Source organism: Myxine glutinosa, chromosome 4, assembly GCF_964187855.1.
Source record: "Myxine glutinosa chromosome 4, kmMyxGlut1.1, whole genome shotgun sequence".
Taxonomy (NCBI): Eukaryota; Metazoa; Chordata; class Myxini; order Myxiniformes; family Myxinidae; genus Myxine; species Myxine glutinosa.
This window is the reverse complement of record NC_136264.1, coordinates 75,892,027-75,910,832: the sequence shown is the minus strand read 5'-3', so window position 1 is coordinate 75,910,832 and position 18,806 is coordinate 75,892,027. Positions and strand designations below refer to the sequence as shown.

General features: G+C 46.6%; 6 protein-coding genes across 6 annotated transcripts; 4 read left to right on the top strand and 2 right to left on the bottom strand.

Moving 5' to 3' along the window:
* The first annotated feature begins 4,591 nt into the window (after positions 1-4,591).
* LOC137426157 (histone H3) lies at positions 4,592-5,002 on the top strand. The gene has a single exon (XM_068114848.2). The coding sequence runs from the start codon at positions 4,592-4,594 to the stop codon at positions 5,000-5,002; it is 411 nt and encodes a 136-aa protein (XP_067970949.2).
* Positions 5,003-8,474: 3,472 nt separating this feature from the next.
* LOC137426156 (histone H4) lies at positions 8,475-8,786 on the bottom strand. Its single transcript, XM_078775146.1, has one exon. The coding sequence runs from the start codon at positions 8,784-8,786 to the stop codon at positions 8,475-8,477; it is 312 nt and encodes a 103-aa protein (XP_078631272.1).
* A 1,514-nt stretch (positions 8,787-10,300) lies between these two features.
* LOC137425752 (histone H1-like) lies at positions 10,301-10,933 on the top strand. Its single transcript, XM_068114483.2, has one exon. It carries the CDS (start codon positions 10,301-10,303, stop codon positions 10,931-10,933), a length of 633 nt encoding a protein of 210 aa, XP_067970584.2.
* A 1,283-nt stretch (positions 10,934-12,216) lies between these two features.
* Positions 12,217-12,602, top strand: LOC137424823 (histone H2A-like). Its single transcript, XM_068112681.2, has one exon. The coding sequence runs from the start codon at positions 12,228-12,230 to the stop codon at positions 12,600-12,602; it is 375 nt and encodes a 124-aa protein (XP_067968782.2). The 5' UTR covers positions 12,217-12,227.
* Positions 12,603-15,749: 3,147 nt separating this feature from the next.
* On the top strand, positions 15,750-16,061 carry LOC137426155 (histone H4-like). Its single transcript, XM_068114847.2, has one exon. The coding sequence runs from the start codon at positions 15,750-15,752 to the stop codon at positions 16,059-16,061; it is 312 nt and encodes a 103-aa protein (XP_067970948.2).
* Positions 16,062-17,932: 1,871 nt separating this feature from the next.
* Positions 17,933-18,362, bottom strand: LOC137426154 (histone H3). Its single transcript, XM_068114845.2, has one exon. The coding sequence runs from the start codon at positions 18,341-18,343 to the stop codon at positions 17,933-17,935; it is 411 nt and encodes a 136-aa protein (XP_067970946.1). The 5' UTR covers positions 18,344-18,362.
* Between the last annotated feature and the right edge of the window lie 444 nt (positions 18,363-18,806).

Genomic DNA, 18,806 nt, shown 5'->3' with positions numbered 1-18,806 from the left:
AGGAATCTTGGCTCGGCGGCTCCGCCGCCTTCAGTGCTTCAACTTCTCAGAACGTCCCTAATAATTAGGGTGGGACCACTGGTCCCTGTAGTCCCCTGAATACCGGTCTTCTTCTCGGCCACTACTTTGCCAATTCTTCCTTCGGGAGCGGCCGTAACTCAGGGAGCCTCCATAATAATATTGACTGCGGCCACCACCAAAACTACCGCCCAGTTGTCCTCTCCTGTAGACCTCTCGACGCCTACGAAATGCCTTCCCTACTGTTATGGTCCGACCCTCCAAATCCTTGCCATTCCAATTCTTCTCTGCCTCTCTGGCGTCTTTTGTGCTGGCAAACGTGACAAAGCCGAACCCTCTTGACTGTTGCGTTTCCCAGTCTCTTACCAACCGCACTTCCACCAGCGGCCCATATCTGTTGAAGACAGAGGTCAGAACTTCTTCCTCTGTTTTGAAGTTCAGTCCCCCTACAAATAACTTGGCACTTTTGTCACCATCCCGAGCTGGTGTGGTGTTATTTTCCCTGCTGGGCTCTTTATCAACCCTCAGGTTACCATAAACTTGACCCCCGGCCAAATCATTCCCGAGAACCACAGATACACCCTCTACAGGAAACGTGGCTTGTAAACCGACGGTGACCGGTCCTGACACCAAATCGGACTCCAACTGGATGACCTGAAGGGGAGCACTAACACCGCCCCCGATCCCCTGTAAACGAACACTATCCCCCGTTGCCGTCTCCTCGGACCATGGCAAAATGCCTTCAAGCATTAAAGATTGATGGGCCCCTGTGTCTCTCAATATCCTAACCGGTCTCCGGTTAGTCGAGGCTCCATCCAGTGACACAAACCCCTCGGAAACAAATGGTTGGTAACCCTCTTGATGGCGATTTCTTACGCTAGCCATCGCATTCGGAGTTGTAATAGTCGGACTCCGCTCTGGGTTGTCCCTTTTCATGAGGTAACAACTGGACATCAAGTGTCCAGGTTTTTTGCAAAACGCGCAAGTAGGCACGGAGGAAAAACTCGGGGTCTGCCTCGGGCCCCCCGAACTATAAGTTTGTCTTGGGCCCGCATCCCTCTGATTTCGAACCGGTGGGGTATCATAGTTGTCCCCATAATCATCTCGAGGCCGCCGCCATGTATGGTCGTTCTCCGCACCTGCTGTTCCCCACCTCCCCTGCGGAGATCTAGGCGAGGAGTTAGGTTCGTGGACCCCTATTCGGTGGGTTAAGGCATAATCATCTGCCATGGTGGCTGCGTCCCACAACTTTGGTACCTTCTTTTCCTGCAGGTACACTTTGATGTCCTCGTGGACACACTGCTGGAATTCCTCCACCAGGATCAAGTCCCGCAATGTCTCGAAGTCTTTCCCGACTCCTTTTGACTCACACCACCGATCAAACATGTTTTCTTTCACTCTGGCAAACTCCACATGGGTCTCACTCTCCCTCTTCCTGGCATTCCTGAATTTTTGCCTGTAAGCTTCCGGAACCAACTCATAGGCTTTGAGGATGTGCTTCTTCAGTACCTCATAATCTGCACATTGGTCCATTGGTAGCGCCGAATAAATTTCCTGAGCTTTCCCCACCAGCACACTTTGTACGAGTATGGTCCATGCCTCCTCCGGCCAGTTTAATTGTCGAGCCACTTTCTCAAAGTGTGGAAAAAATTTCGCGACTTCTTTTTCACTGAACGGTGGAACCAGCCTCACATGTCTGCCCACATCCCAGGTTTTCTGGTTAGGTGTCGACCCCGTCAGCAAGGGTGGTGCCTCTCCCCGTTCTCTCATTAACTCCAGCTCCTTGAATTTGATTTCTTGCTGAAGCTGCATGTCACGTTCCTTTAATTCCCTTTCCGCTTTTCTCTCCTCTGCTTCGAGGTCCCTTGCAGCTCTCCTTTCCTCTGCTTGTTCCTTTTCTCTTCTTTCCTGGAGTTCTCTTTCCACTCTCCTTTCCTCTGCTTGTTTCTCTTCTCTCCTCTCCTCTGCTTTCCTTTCTTCTTCTTTTCTTTCCTTTTCTGCTTTCCTTTCTTCTTCTGCTCTTTCCTTTTCTGCTTTCCTTTCTTCTTCTGCTCTTTCCTTTTCTGCTTTCCTTTCTTCTTCTGCTCTTTCCTTTTCTGCTTTCCTTTCTTCTTCTTTGATCCGTTCCTGGCTCCGTAATTGCAACTCCAGTTTCCGGAGCTCCACGTCTTCTGGTTCTTCGGGTAGCCACTCCCAGGCTAACTCGTCCCATGTTCCTAATCCCACCATAGATTGTATCACCGTGGCCTGCAACTCTGCCTTCCTCAAATTAGTTCGGACCTCCAAGTTAAAATGTTTGGCCAATTTCAAGAGATCCGACTTTAGCAATGCTCGGAACTGTGCCTCACTCGGGGTTACCCCAAAGTTCTGTGCCACAAACGCCATGGTGCCTATCGTTAACACCTGTTAACCTTCACCCCAAGACTTTCCCCAATTTCTCAAAAAAAAAAATATTACCAATTAATAATTAATTAATAAATTTTAATTACCAAAAATATTATTATTTTATTATTTTATACACTTTTAGATCCCGGACGTAGACCCAATTGCGAAACCGCAAATCGTAATTTGGACGAGCCCCCAATTCTGTTACGTGGTCCTCCCGGTAACTACCTGGTCTTGGTGACCCCCGGACCGTGGGAGGGACCCCGCCAGAAAGATATATGGTTTATACGCTTTCGTAACGCAATCAATATGAATTCCGGTCAAGAAGAAACCCCACACCAAGGATCCGGAATAATCAATAATATATTCACTGAGCAATCAACAACCATCAACAATGCACAATCAATATTACAACCATGTGAACTCATCTACACAAACTCTAAGATGGCCATCTTAATCTTATACATTCCTCACGTGAGCCCCACTCCTGACTCCCTCCGTGGTCAATGTCTCTCCTCTCCGCACACGGGCGGTTGAACGAGCCCCGGGCGGACGTGCTCTAAACGTGCCGTCTCGGACTGGGGCCGCGGCTGCAGCGCACCTCCTTGCCAAGCCACGGGGCAAACCCAGCGCGGCGTCCAACGTGCGCGAGGCCCCAAGTGCGACCCTTACGCGTCCTTGTAGATGGGCAAAAACCCAGCGCGGCTTCCGACGCGAGCGAGGCCCAACGTGCGGACCCGTACGCGTCTTTGTAGACGGGGCAAAACCCAGCGCGGCTTCCGACGCGAGCGAGGCCCCACGTGCGGACCCGTACGCGTCTTTGTAGACGGGGCAAACTGTCCCGGACGCTTGGTTTCGTGCACGAACTCACGGTGACTGGACGTGTCAAAAGGTATTTACCGCCCAGGTAACTCCTCTCGCCAGACGTTTCGCAACGGCGCGTTTTCCGCGCAGCGTAAGGTCGATTCCACCTTCTCGTCGTCGCGGGGCGAGGAAAAAAGAAACCTTCCTTTCCCTCGTGTCTTTTCTCCTCCGTTTCCCGTCACTTCCGCTTCCGGCCACTTCCGTTTCCTGCCACTCTTTCAGAAGGGCTCCTGACCCTCCAACCACAACAACTACACAACAACTTAATATACTACACACGGAAGCAAACACCTGCATGGTAATTCACATACATTCACATAAATATGTAACACTACGTTATGGTCAACATTGTCCGCAATATACTGGATGCATTGTTCTTGAGTAAAGGGTGTATCTGTGCCTTGTACAACTACCGCACTTCGTTCAAATGTTTTCACCTCGGCATAGGAGCATGAGAATCCATGTTCATGAAGTGTGTCTATCAGGAACCGTGACGCAAAATGATGGTGCATCTGTACCCCAAGACCAAGTTGAAGTGGCGCAAGTATGGATCTTGGTCGAATTACCTGCATGATTGACTGCCCAATCGATGCAACTTTCGACATATTTCCCATGTTGGGATTGCTTGGGACTTTTAGTATGTTGTTCTGGGTTCCTTGTAGAAATGCAATGTGGCAAAAAAAATTCTGTTGCAATTTGTTCCAAGTTGAGTGAAAAAATGGGCTCGATTGCCTGGACGACAAGTGTGAGAAACTCGACTGTACAATATAAATTTGCATTATTTGCAAATAATGTTCAGTTCCACCAATCTCAAAAAAATGCATTTCACGAAGTTCCCCTTGCCAAAAGACCCAATTCTGAAATCGATTAACGAGTGAATTTTTTGTCTTACGGGAAAAACTCACATTTATTTGGCAAAGATTTGCCTTTTGCTTCTTTTATTTCAGGGAAATGCTAAAACAGGCCCAAACGAGCTCACGATAGATATTGATGGGAGAAACGAGCAAGGGAGGGCGGACGGAGCTTTCCTACGCGGAGAGGATCACATCGGGCTCGGATTTCAGCCAATGGAGAGTGGAGAGTGGAGAGTGAAGTTTCGACCAATTGATGGAGCGTAAGGTGGGGCTTAATTCTTGAGCGAATGGGAGAGTGTTTGAGGTAGCCAATAACAAACGTGCAAAATATGCCAGCCAATAGCGAACGGCGGAAGCGTCTCGCTGCGCAAATAAAATCAGACCGCGCATTTCTCATCTCATAATCTCATAATCTCATTTCATTCGCTGGTGTTTTGTTTTGTGTTGATATTTCACGGTCACGACTCACGATGGCTCGAACGAAGCAAACCGCCCGTAAATCGACTGGTGGAAAAGCTCCCCGAAAGCAGTTGGCGACAAAGGCGGCACGGAAAAGTGCTCCAGCCACCGGTGGCGTGAAAAAGCCGCATCGTTACCGTCCAGGAACTGTGGCGCTGCGCGAGATCCGACGCTACCAAAAGTCCACGGAGCTGCTCATTCGCAAGCTGCCGTTTCAGCGCCTCGTCCGTGAAATCGCACAGGATTTCAAGACCGATTTGCGATTCCAGAGCTCTGCAGTGATGGCGCTGCAGGAGGCGAGCGAGGCCTACCTCGTTGGGCTGTTTGAGGACACTAATTTGTGCGCGATTCACGCCAAACGTGTCACCATCATGCCCAAGGACATCCAGCTGGCACGACGTATCCGCGGGGAGCGAGCTTAACCCGCTCGTCCAAGGTCTTGTGCACACCTTCCGCACCACACCACCCAACGGCTCTTTTCAGAGCCACAACACCTTTCTTGAAAGTGTAATCGACCTTTCACCGAACTCTCCACCTATCTCTACCTTTTGTGCATGTATAATGTGTATATGGGTGGGAAGGAAATACGTTTTGTGATTCCCTTTTTTTGAAGACTGACAGGGAAACATTGAACAAGACGGTGGAGTTTCACTGTCTTCAGGGAATGGGGTTTCACAATATTTCAATGAAACCATATAGTAAGGGAAACATGAAAATCTGTTAACTAAATTGTTACCAAAAAATTTCTTCACCAATATGTTTGTAAAGGTGTGTAATAACATGTGTTAAAATGTTGAAGGTCAACTCCCGTGGGAAACCCAGAAAAAAAGCTGTTGAATTCGGGTACCGAAAAATTATTTTCGAGAATTTTTATTTTTTTTAATCGGCCCTTAAGTAACTTATGAGGGGTCAAATAAGGGTTTTTCATGATTCTGAGTTGATTGTTAACATTTATATTTCACCACAGACACTCCTTTGTGGAAAAATTATTTCTAAATATATCTCATTTTCTACTTTGCAGGACATGGAGTCTAGCAATATGGATGAAGACGTTACTCCACCTGTGCTCAATTGCTTCATCTGTGCACGCTCGGAAACACCAGCTGAAAGGCTCATACAGGCAACTCCAAAGGGATACTCAACTTTATTGAAACAAGCAGAAACTGTCGAAAATGTTACTGTTGTGGAACGTATGAAGGAGGCTCAAAAGGAAGGAAAACTGAGGTACCACCAGAAGTGTAAAAATGATCTGTACAACAACTTTGCTGCAACCACCAAGAAGTCAGCTCAAGCATCAAAGGCAGAGAAAGAGTCATCAAAGTTGAAGAGAAGACGCACTACTTGTGAGTTCAGTTCATCAACTGGCTGCAGTTCTAGAAGATCACAGTCAGTTGACCTCCTGTATAAGGATGTATGCATTCTTTGCAACCAACCAGCCCAGCTCTACAAAAATAATCCAGCACAAGCTAGAAAGAAATACAGAGTGCCAGATAATTTGACTGCAGATACACTGAAGGCAAGCTTGCTGAAGACAGCATGGAGTCGCGGGGATGGCTGGGGCACTGAAGTCACTGGACGCCTGGAAGGGATCAACGACTTGGTAGCAGAAGAAACACTGTACCATTTGCGATGCAAACTTATGTTTGCGAGAGGTGACAGTTTGTCCAAGACTGATGAGGAAGGAAAAAGGAAGAGAGGACAGAGGAGTATTGATGAGGAGCGAGAGGCAGTTTTTATTGAATTCTGCGAATGGTTAGACTCAGAATTAGAGCATGGGGTAATGAACATGGACCAAGTCCATGAAAAGCTGCAGGAGTTTGATCAGTCACCAGAGAAGAGCCTTTCTTATTCAAAGCATTGGCTAAAGATAAAACTTCTAGAGAAATACAAAGACACCTTGTATTTCACAACACAGGAAAGAAGGGCAGATGTACTCTGTCTCAAAGATGGCACCGACAATATTCTGCGAGCGCATCATGCTAATCTTGACCATGGAGATGAGAAGACTCAGATCATAAAGACGGCACTCAAGTTCATATCCAATGATATTGCCTTGATTGATTTAGGTCCAAAGTCATACCCAACCACACACAGTATGACTGACATCGATAGTCAGCTGAAACTTGTTCCTGCAAGCCTTCAGATGTTCTTGAGACCGATTGTCAAGACAGACGAAAGAGTTGCCGTTTGGGGGCAGAATTTTATTAAGGCCTGTCGACCTCGGTCTGGAGTATTGCCACACCAAATGGGGCTTGCCATACAACTTGATCATAGATTTGGGTCAAAATGGATGCTCAACAAGTTCCACCGGCTGGGATACACTGAGTCTTACACGGAGACACAAAACTACAAATACTGCTTCCTTAATAGTCGGAGTGGAGATGATGTTCCAGATACTTCTGGCACTCTTGACACCATTGTGGAGGAAACCGATGAACAGATCAATGATGAGGTTGCGGTTGATGCTGCGCTTGAGGATCAATCAGTGATGACAGCCAAAGTGCCAGCCAGTGAACGTGAATTGTCAAGTAATGATCAGGTGGTCTTTATGGAGGTTGGGGAAACAAACCATGCAGTCACTCAGTTTGTTGGAGACAATATAGATTTAAACATTGTCTCTATTCACGGAAACACTCCCTTTCACTCAATGGGTTGGATCGAAGTCACCTCTCCGGCACCACCTTTGCCAGATCCACAGACAACAGCAGCTTTCCCCCGGGTGAAGTTGAAGGCACTCGACAAAGCTAAGATCCTGAGAGGAACTGAAGTAAAGATTATTCCATTTACGAACAGGAAACAGATAGGAACGAACGCGATCATGTTTATGCCCCTCGCTGAGCTTTCCTCCTCCCTGGCTCATGATCAGCCACTCCTCACTCCAGGTGACACACTCTGGGCAGCGGGGTGGGTGATCAAACCAGAGACTCTCCCTCCAACAGAGGGTGCAGCTGCACAACATTCACTCCGTGCCTACCTGCAGACCCGGAACTGGATCCTTCTACAGAGCATGTCTCTGAACCCCAGTGACTATGGATGGACAATAGGTGTGCATGGGTATGAGCCAGTTCCAACACTGGACCCCACGGCTCCTGAGGAGCTATTGCAGTTCACGAGCTGTAATTGTCATGGAGATTGCAGCAACCGGCGATGCAGCTGCAAGAAGAATGGGGTCATGTGCATCTCGGCCTGTGGAGTCTGTAATGGCATTACATGCAGAAACTGCAGTCATGATGTTGTTGAGTCTGAAGAAGACATAGACAATGACTGTTGAAACTTCTGACATTGTGAATGAGAAATAACTCTTGAGTATTATATATGGATGTGAAATAAAAGCTACTTTGTGTGTAAATGTAAAAGTGAAAATATAAATGTTAACAATCAACTCAGAATCATGAAAAACCCTTATTTGACCCCTCATAAGTTACTTAAGGGCCGATAAAAAAAAAAAAAATTCTCGAAAATAATTTTTCGGTACCCGAATTCAACAGCTTTTTTTCTGGGTTTCCCACGGGAGTTGAACTTCAACATTTTAACACATGTTATTACACACCTTTACAAACATATTGGTGAAGAAATTTTTTGGTAACAATTTAGTTAACAGATTTGTGAAATATCTCATAAAATGCCCTTACTAATAGGATGAATAAGTGACAATTGTTGGGGATCATGTGTCGTGTCGCTTGCAAGGTGGTTCATTTTAACCACAACATGTATTATTTGACCCGTTCATCTCCACAAACCCAAAATAATATGAACCCTGCTATCATCATTGCATTTGTGGTGCCAAAGAATACAGAGTTCAAGTGGCCTGAAGCTCCTTCATGAACGAGGTGGTGGCTCTGAAAAGAGCCGTTTTGTTGTTGAAGATGTTGATGAACACCACCCCCAGAATGTTTAACCACCGAAACCGTATAGGGTACGGCCCTGGCGCTTCAAAGCGTACACCACATCCATGGCAGTAACGGTCTTGCGCTTGGCGTGCTCCGTGTAGGTAACAGCATCGCGGATCACATTTTCCAGGAACACCTTGAGAACTCCACGGGTTTCTTCGTAGATGAGACCCGAGATGCGTTTCACCCCACCACGGCGAGCAAGGCGACGAATAGCAGGCTTCGTGATTCCCTGTATGTTATCTCGCAGAACCTTGCGATGACGTTTAGCACCTCCTTTGCCAAGACCTTTTCCACCTTTCCCACGTCCAGACATAACCACACCGTTTGATTCCAAACCCAAATAAGCTAAAGGAGGAACGTTCGCGTGTTTATATGGATGATTGTGGTTCTGAGGCTTTATATTTGTGGAGAGCTCGACGTTGTCATTTGCCCTTTAACCTTTGCACTTTGCCTCCCATATTTAATTATTTCCTTGAGAAGAAATCGTGCCTGCTTGGTTGTTTCTCCCACGTCCGCGCGTGTGCTCTTTGCCTTTTCCCCTCTTGCTGCGCGTGCGCACGTTGTCCTCACGCTTTCACAATGTCCAACTGCACTCGCTCTTGTGGTCCCTTCGCTTTCGCTCAAAGAAACACAGAATCTTGTCAAATGAGGGTGAAGTTCGGCAGTAATTTACGACGATTTCATTCTGAACACAACTGCAGAACTTTGTCAAAATAAACAACAAACGCAAACGTCCCCGAAGTTATAAATACGCTGCAAAGGTATCAAGTATTATGGAAGGATCGATATTTTCATGATCGATATTTCAATTTTAAATTTCAAGAGAATTTAATACGACCCTTTTTGCCGGACTTTAACCTCGTTGAACCACCGTCCATTGTAAATGTCATTTAATTAAGGTTCAAACAATGAATTCTCGTGACGTTCAACCAGTAAACAGCACAACATTTCGCTGTTATCACAAAGCTTTACTCTAACGCGTGGAAGATCTTTGAAGTTGCTGCATGGAAGACCTTGCACCTCTCTTGGACGACAGGGGATTAATTCAACCAGTCAAGTAAGTGTCAATGAGATGTCACAACAGTTTCGTTTACAACACCTGGATGCATCCAAAACATCACACGAAGCACGACACAAGAACATGGGAGAAACCGGGTCGACGATTTTATTCGCGTTTGGATTTAATAAAACGTTCGAAGCATTGCTTACACCCGTTTGCTGTTGGTAACCAAGTATTTTCACATTTGTGATGGTCCATGCCAAGATGACCTCGACACAAACCTCCAAAAAGGAGTCTTTTTCCTGTTTGTTTCATTGCCTTGCAAAGGTGGATGCAGACAGGTCCACATTTCACCATGAAATTTGTGAGGTTTAAGTCGGGTCAAAGAAAATATTTCACTCTTGAAAAACAGATTCTGAGCAGAGAAACCCCATGGGCGAAGCCCGAGAACGTGTTCGAGTAAGCAATGTTCTGTCAAAGCAGATCGTCCATCTGCCGTGTCGGGCCGTGGAATGCGGCGAAAGCGCCAGATATTAGAAAAGATGCTTCTCTCCGTTTGCCGAGATGTGCTCGTACCTGAAACGATTGTGCGCATTGCGCATGGAGTTAACGTTCATGTGGACAACAAAGCTCAAAGTGACGCAGGAAACACAAACGGATACGGTGAACGACCCCATCGTTTCTGAACGCTGACGTCGATTTCTACCACGTCCGCTTCTTCACGCCATCACGATAACAGGCGACGTGATAATGCAACGCTTTATTTGTGAAACACTGAACTTCTTTTTGGATCTTAGTGTTACTTGTCATACTCTTGTTAGTGGGAAATGGCGGAGTCTGTTCCTGTTTCAGTAGCACCTTCAACTTCGGCCCCGTCTGTCAAGCGAAGGAAGAATAAACCTGGCGCTTCCAAGACCCCGAAGAAGACTGACGGCACCCTTTCGGAAAAGATCATCAAGGTGGTGGGATCGAGCAAGGAGCGAAATGGTACGTCGCTTGTCGCCTTGAAAAAGGCCCTGGGGGCAGATGGCTACAATCTCCAACGGTATTCCGTTCGTATCAATTCGGCTGTGAAGAGGCTCGTTGCAAGTGGAAATTTTGTGCAGACCAAGGGAACGGGCGCTGCCGGCTCGTTCAAACTGAACAAGGAGAAGAGTGCCAAAGTGAAGAAGAGCACCAGTCCCAGAAAAGTTGTGAAGACCACAATCAAGTCTCAAGCGGAAAAGAAAGCGACCAAAAAGCCAGCTGTGAAGAAGGTGGTGCGGAAGGTATCTCCCAAGAAACCGAAAAGACCTATCGCCGCTTCTTCGAAGCGATTCAGTAAGTCGCCTGCAAAGGTGAAGAAAAACGTGAAGAAGGTTCTGCCGAAGACCAAGACAAATACCAAGACAACGAAACCAAAGTCCAAGCTTGCAACCAAGGGGTTGAAGAACAAGAAGGCGACGCTCAAAAAGAAGTGAGAGAAAGGGAAGACGAGAGAGTCGAGGTGAAGTTTCTCTTGTTCCTCCTCGTCTCACTTGCCCAAAACCCACAACGGCTCTTTTCAGAGCCACCCACCGAGTTCACCTGAAAGGAGCTGAACCGATGGTTCATAAAAACTACGTGCAGACATAAAAGATATAACCTTTGTATGCATTATTTGATGAAGTGGTTTGTGAAAGCTTAAAAAACAAGAGCACAAGGTTCAAATTATTTGCAAGACCAACAAAAGTTGTTCCATATTCATTCATAACTTATTTATATCAAACAATGACCAAAGAATGGCAAGTCACGTGACGAAACATGCAATGTTGTTAAATATGCAACATTCAAAGTGTCATCACGACTACCATTACTTAGTATTTACCAAATTACTAATTTCTAAGATCACTTCGTAATTGACCCATTTGCTCCAATGTACAGGAACAATGTCCGACCAATAAATGAAACTTGCCCCATTTGACATTGACACACGTCGTTGACCATCCCCGTTTACCTGTAAACCCAGTGCCTCGTGTCTGGAAAAGCTCGTACATTGCACGATTCTTCGTCCTTCCTTCGAACTGTTTCCTCATTCGGAATCCAAATACAAAGTGCTCGCAGTATTTATGAACCGTACACAGTGCTCTGAACCATCCTGAAGCCCCGTCCCGATCCACCCAGCACCCCCTGTCTAGTTCATCAAATCAATAATTCTCTGGGTCTTTATCTTTTCCCAGTCTTTGTTAAAAACAAAACAAAATGCTTCATAAAACACGTCTCTGCGTCTCTTTCTGACCCGTGTACACAATACACACACAAAAGGTCGTGACATGTGGCGAGTTCGGTGAATGGTCGATCACACTTTCAAGAAAGGTGTTGTGGCTCTGAAAAGAGCCGTTGGGTGGTGTGGTGCGGAAGCTGTGCACAAGACCTTGGACGAGCGACTTGAGGTCGCTCCCCGCGGATCCGCCGTGCCACCTTGGCGTGTCCTTGGGCACGATGGCGACACGTTTGGTGCGAATCGCCAAGGTTCAAAAGGGCAAAGTTCAAAAGGTCAAAGGTCAAAGTTCAAAGTTCAAAAGGTCAAAGTTCAAACGATTCTGTCTCATATGCAAATATTTGGATCACAGAGAGTTTGGAGGCGGAGTACACAACCTGATGTTCAGCCATTGGAGGGATAAAATGTGGGCGTGTACGATTCCTGGTCCGACTTCACCCTTAAAACAACTCAATTCGCACCATGACTTTCAGTCACAGTGAGGTTGTTTAGATATCGGTTCATTGCTACGAATCATGTCGGGACGTGGTAAAGGTGGTGGAAAGGCTCGTGCTAAGGCAAAGACTCGTTCTTCCCGTGCTGGGCTGCAGTTTCCCGTGGGCCGTGTCCACAGACATCTTCGCAAAGGCAACTACGCCAAGCGCGTCGGTGCTGGCGCTCCCGTCTATCTGGCGGCTGTGCTCGAGTACTTGTCTGCAGAGATCCTGGAGCTCGCCGGTAACGCTGCACGAGATAACAAGAAATCGCGCATCATCCCGCGTCATTTGCAGCTCGCCATCCGCAACGATGAGGAGCTGAACAAACTGCTGGGCGGGGTGACGATCGCGCAAGGTGGTGTACTGCCGAACATCCAGGCCGTGCTGCTCCCCAAGAAAAGTCAGGGCAAGTAAACTGCTCCGCCTCACAAGAGTTCTTCAGCTCTCCCACAACGGCTCTTTTCAGAGCCACTCAAACCTTTCCGAAAGCAGCATCAGCGATACACGATCCGTGTTTTACACAAAACTCTGCTGTGTTGAAAAACCCCACACGGTTCTTTCTCGTTTCCTTTACATTTCAAAACCACATACAGAACTTTGAACTTTATGAATTTCACTTATTAATTTTCATTTTTTAATGCCCAATAATTATGAACTTTGCCCTTCAGCATCAATCATTCATGCATCTCGTCATCACAGAAGCCCCAATCATTGTCCGTCTTGTCGGGTAGATTTTGTCGTATTTTGACGACACAGAGTTGCAGCACAGTCAGTGTGATACAAAAGAGCAGGAGTGAGTGCGTTCAAGGGTAGAAACAGCAAAGGAATAAAGCAAAAGGGGTTAGAGGAGGAGGGGTGGGGGCGGGGTGTGAGACTCAATAACTAAGAAAAAAGGGTGCTTGGGGTTATAAAAGGTACTTCTGCATTGGCATTTTCCAGTCTTTATTAACTGTTAAAGTTCTGAACAAAAATTTATTCTGACAGATTTGCATTCACAAACAAGGGGATGTTTATGGGTTCTGGAAGCGCCAGTTTTATTATTGTCTCGTTTGAGAAACGAGGTCGAAAGTGCTGTCGGAAGGGGGACGGTCTCCGCCATTTCATACTGAATAGAGTGAGGAGGAAGACGAGAATCCAAAATCAGTGCAGTATTGTACAAACTACACATCGTCTCGTCACGCCGCCGAAGTTATTGTGGCGGGAGAAGCGGACGTGGTGGAAATAGACGTCGGCAATCGGAATCGATGAGAAGTGTTCTTTTGTTTCCGTTTGTTTCTCGCTTCACTTTGAGCTCCGTAATTAACGTGAATGATACATCCATGCGCAATGCGCACAGCATTCTCAGGTACAAGCACATGCTGGTGAAAGGCGAGAAGCACATTTTCAATCCTCTGCACCTTTCACCATCTTCCACGGGCCGACACTGTAGATGGAAGAGCTGCTTTGACACAACATTGCATTGCTTTCTCGGTCGGATACGTTCTCGGGCTTCCCCTAAGGAGCTTAATTACTCAGGCTCATTTTCACGAGGTGAATCGATTCTTGGACCAAACTTAAACGTTAAAATTTTCATTGTGAAATGTGCACCTGTCTGTAGCCATCTTTGCAAGGCAGTCAAGCAAACAAGAAGAAAATCAGCTTTTATGAGGCTCATGTTGATGTTGAGGCCACCTGAGCAATGCGCATGGACCAGCATGAGAGTGAAAATACCTGGTCACGAACAGCACACGGCTCTAAACAATGCTTTGAATGTTTTTTTTTCAATCGAAACGTCACAGTCATCGAGCTTGTATCGTGCTTCGTCTGATGTACCGTTTCCATCTCCGCCTTGTCAACGAAACTATTTCGATGTCTCATTCACAATGAGCTGCTCAAATTCATCACCTGTCGTCCAAGGTAGCGCAATGATGGAGAAACTTCAAGCAGTCATTGTGTTTGAACCGCAATGAAATGACATTCGAAAGAGCAATTTTAAACGAGGCCACAATCGAGGGTTCAACGAGGTTAAAGTTGGTTCGCGGACAAAAGAGGTATTTTTACTTTTCATCAAATCCAAACTGGCATCAAAATATCGTACGATGACTTGATGCTTTTGAAGCTGATTTCCAACTTCGGTGATGTGAGCGCGCGTTGTTATTTGCCAAAGTTCTGCAGTTCAAGTTGTGTTCAGAATTAAATCGTCGTCAATTTTGCAAAACTTGAACCTCATTTGACAGGATTACGTGTTTACTTGAGTGAAAGCGATGGGATCGGAAAAGCCAGTGCAGTTGCAGATTGTCAAAACGAAAGGACGACGTGCGCATGCGCGGAAAGTGAGGTGAAAGGGGAAAGGGCACGAAGAGCACACGCGGACGTGGTAGAAATCACCAAAGGAAAACGCAGTGAAAATAATTAAATGTCGGAGGAATCGTGGAAGGGTCAAAGAGCAAATAGTAATATCGAGTTCCCACCAATAGAAAGCCTCAGTATCACCACCAAAAACACACACGGACGCTCGTTTCGTTTATTCACCTTTAGTCAGGTTCACTATGTTTTTTCGTTCAAAATTTTGGTAGATTAGCGAAACGATACATTTTTGGAATATTCAGAGCATGAGGAATCCAAAAATTAATGTTTACATTTGCGTAGACACCTTTGCGAAAATGACACTCAGGACAGTGATGAAGATCTGTAAAAGCATATTCCTGAACGGTATAGACCTCGTAGATCCTGTGTATAGGACTTATAGTTCAATCTGATACTACCTATAACTTCCTATAACAACCTATAACTTCAAAGGACTTGCAATATCATGTATTATGTAATACAGTTATATCACAATTATAAAGACAATGGTTTTCAATTACCTTTGTTTGTTGCTTTTCTATAATCCTGAGCACTATGTTGAGGCCTTTATTGGATTCCTTGACCCAGAAAACATAGGATTGGCATATTTAACTAAGTCTCTAGGTTGACGAGAAGCCGAGATCGCGCAAAACATGTATTTTATGGCGGCCATTTTCAAAATCCAAAATGGCGGCCATGCAGGTGTCTGTGCAAATGCCAACATTGATTTTCAGATTCTCCATGCTCTGAAGATTCCAAAAAGGTATAGTTTTGCTAATCTACCAAAATTTTGAACGAAATTATATTTGTTAACATAGTGTACCTGACTACTTTGGATTCAACTCCCATCATCATGTCTGGACGTGGTAAAGGTGGAAATGGTCTTGGAAAAGGAGGTGCTTAACGTCATCGCAAGGTACTGCATGATAACATCCAGGGATTCACAAACCTGAAAGTTTACTAAAGATTATTGCCTATTATAAAATCGTAAGGACAACGTGCGCATGCGCGGCAGAGAGGTGCAAAGATAACACGCGCGGACGTGGCAGAAATCACCCAGGCAGCACCCTTTCTCGTCGAGAAAATAATTAAATGGAGGAGGCAAAGTTTCAAGGTTGAGCAAATCGTAATATCGAGCTCTCCACCAAAATGAAGCCTTGGTACCAACACCATCGGTATCGACACGCGTGTGCTCGTTCGCTTGGTTAAATTGGGGTTTTGATCGAAACGCTTATTATGTCTGGACGTGGGAAAGGTGGAAAAGGTCTCGGTAAAGGTGGTGCGAAACGTCATCGCAAGGTGCTGCGTCATAACATCCAGGGAATCACAAAGCCTGCTATCCGTCGCCTTGCTCGTCGTGGTGGGGTAAAGCGCATCTCGGGTCTCATCGACGAGGAAACTCGTGGAGTTCTCAAGGTGTTCCTGGAAAATGTTATCCGCGATGCTGTTACCTACACGGAGCACGCCAAGCGAAAGACCGTTACTGCCATGGATGTGGTGTACGCTTTGAAGCGCCAGGGCCGTTCCCTCTGCGGTTTCGGTGGTTAAACATTTTGGTGGTGGTGTTCAACAGCTACAACAAAACTGCTCTTTTCAGAGCCACCAACTCGTTCATGAAAGAGCTTCAGGCGACTTGAACTTTGATTTATGTATTATTTGGCACCAGAAATGCAATGTTGAGAGCAGGGTTTGTATTATTATTTTGGGTTTGAGGAGCTGAACGGGTCAAATTATACATGTAATGGTTAAAATAAGAAAATGTGAATTTTAACATGAACCACCTTGGAAGCGACATTACATGATCCCCAACAATTGTCACTTCTCAATCCTGTGGAGGTTTCATTGAAACATTGTGAAACCCCATTCCCTGAAGACAGCCAACCACCACCGTCTTGTTCAACGTCTCAGTCTTCATAAAAAAAGTCAAAACAAAACGTATTTCCTCCAGGCCCGTATTATTATTATTATTTTTTTTGTATACAGAGTCGAAGCTCGTGAAAGAGCCAACATTTATCAACAAACAAATCAAACAAACAAGCAAACAAAGTATATAAAAAGGGGAGCGGTCGACAAGATGGGGAGAGAAGGGGAGGAAGCACACAAACACAACATTTGAGAGCAGGGACATCGGGAGATGTGTGGGAGGGAGAGGGCCTGGGGGGAGGCAGGATAGGTATAAAACGCAAGAACACCAAGGACTTCCAGGAAAGAAGACAAAAGTCACCTCAAAAAGTGGATTTGGGGTGAAATTAGCGGGGGTAGAAAAGTTCAAGGTTTTGGATTGGGGAAGATAAGAGATGGTGGTGAACAGCCGTTTTAAAGACCTGGAGGGAGGAGTGGGATTGAAGAGAGTGAGGGAGTTTGTTCCAGAGGCGGGAGAAAAGAGGAATGAAGGAGTGAAGGTGAGCAGAGAGTCTTGATTTTGGCAGTTTAACCATAAGAGGGTTGCAGGCACATCTTGTGCGACCTGCAGGAATATTTGGGGGACTGAGCCCGGAGAGAGCTGGGGGAGCAAGGCCGGAGAGGAGTCGGTTGAAGACGGAAAGACCACCAACCTGCCTGCGGTGAGTAAGTGAAAGGCCCTCGGAGATAGCGTCATCACGGGAGATTCCAATGATTCTGAACGCTTTGGTTTCAACAGCGTGAAGACGAGCTAGGTGTGAGGCAGGAGCACCAGCCCAGAGGGGAGAGCAGTATTCCATTGAGCTGCGGATGAAAGCCTTGTATGTGGTGAGGAGCTCAGGTGTGCCAAGGAAAGACTTCGCACGACGGAGGATGCCCAGTCGGCGACTGGCTTTGGAGGCCAGCTTGGAAATGTGGTTTTCCCAGGAAATATCATGGCAGATAGTGAGACCCAAATGCTTGAGTGACAGAACTTCTTGGAGAGGATTATTCAGAAAGTAGATGGGAGGGTTGTCCGGTCGGTCTTTTCGGAGAGACATCATAAGCGTGTGAGATTTGTCAGGATTGAAAGACATGTTCCACTTGTTTGCCCAGTCTGTGATTTTGTCTCGGTCTGCAGAGAGTGAGGAGGCTGCAGACTGTCGATCTGAGGGATGAGGAATGGAGCGGCAGAGAGTGGAGTCATCAGCAAAGAGATAGAGAGGATTTTCAAGAGAGTCAGAGATCATTGATGAAGACCAGAAAAAGCACAGGGCCCAGAACACTGCCTTGGGGAACTCCAGCCTAAACAGGAAGAGATGAGAGAAACCCATTCAGGGCCACACGTTGACTACGACGAGAGAGGAAGTCCGCCAGCCGGTGTGCACAGTATACACATTATATACACACAAAATGCAGTGATAGGTGGAGCGTTTGGTGAAAGGTCGATTACACTTTCAAGAAAGGTGTTGTGGCTCTGAAAAGAGCCGTTGGATGGTGTGGTACGGAAGTTGTGCACAAGACCTTGGACGAGCGGGTTAAGCTCGCTCCCCGCGGATACGTCGTGCCAGCTGGATGTCCTTGGGCATGATGGTGACACGTTTGGCGTGAATCGCGCACAAATTAGTGTCCTCAAACAGCCCAACGAGGTAGGCCTCGCTCGCCTCCTGCAGCGCCATCACTGCGGAGCTCTGGAATCGCAAATCGGTCTTGAAATCCTGTGCGATTTCACGGACGAGGCGCTGAAACGGCAGCTTGCGAATGAGCAGCTCCGTGGACTTTTGGTAGCGCCGGATCTCGCGCAGCGCCACAGTTCCTGGACGGTAACGATGCGGCTTTTTCACGCCACCGGTGGCTGGAGCACTTTTCCGTGCCGCCTTTGTCGCCAACTGCTTTCGTGGAGCTTTTCCACCAGTCGATTTACGGGCGGTTTGCTTCGTACGAGCCATGGTGACAATAACACAAAATTGAAAAACAACTTTTTCACCAAACGCCAACAATGCGATTAAAATTGCGCTGTGCGCTTTTATTTATGTCGGGAGACGCTTGCGCCGCTTTGCATTTGACTGCCACATTTCCTCGTTTACTATTGGCTGCCTCAAAACCATTCCCATTCGCGGAAGAATTAAGCCCCACCTCACGCTCCATCCATTGGTCGAAACTTCATTCTCCCCTCTCCATTGGCTAAAATCTGAGCCCGATGTGATCCGCTCCGCGAGGGAAAGCTCCGTCCGCCTTCCCTTGCTCGTTTCTCCCACCAATATCTATCCTGAGCTCCTTTGGGCCTGTTCAGCGCTTCCGTTAACGGGAAGAAGCAAAAAGCAAATCCTTGCCGAATATTTCTGTGTGTGTACCGTAATATAAAAAATTCACTCACGAATCGATTTCAAAATTGGGTAGTTTGTCGAGGTG

Excerpts from the sequence above, each read along its gene's own strand:
- LOC137426157 (XM_068114848.2), top strand. The coding sequence starts at position 4,592 with ATGGCTCGAACGAAGCAAACCGCCCGTAAATCGACTGGTGGAAAAGCT.
- LOC137426156 (XM_078775146.1), bottom strand. The coding sequence starts at position 8,786 with ATGTCTGGACGTGGGAAAGGTGGAAAAGGTCTTGGCAAAGGAGGTGCT.
- LOC137425752 (XM_068114483.2), top strand. The coding sequence starts at position 10,301 with ATGGCGGAGTCTGTTCCTGTTTCAGTAGCACCTTCAACTTCGGCCCCG.
- LOC137424823 (XM_068112681.2), top strand. The coding sequence starts at position 12,228 with ATGTCGGGACGTGGTAAAGGTGGTGGAAAGGCTCGTGCTAAGGCAAAG.
- LOC137426155 (XM_068114847.2), top strand. The coding sequence starts at position 15,750 with ATGTCTGGACGTGGGAAAGGTGGAAAAGGTCTCGGTAAAGGTGGTGCG.
- LOC137426154 (XM_068114845.2), bottom strand. The coding sequence starts at position 18,343 with ATGGCTCGTACGAAGCAAACCGCCCGTAAATCGACTGGTGGAAAAGCT.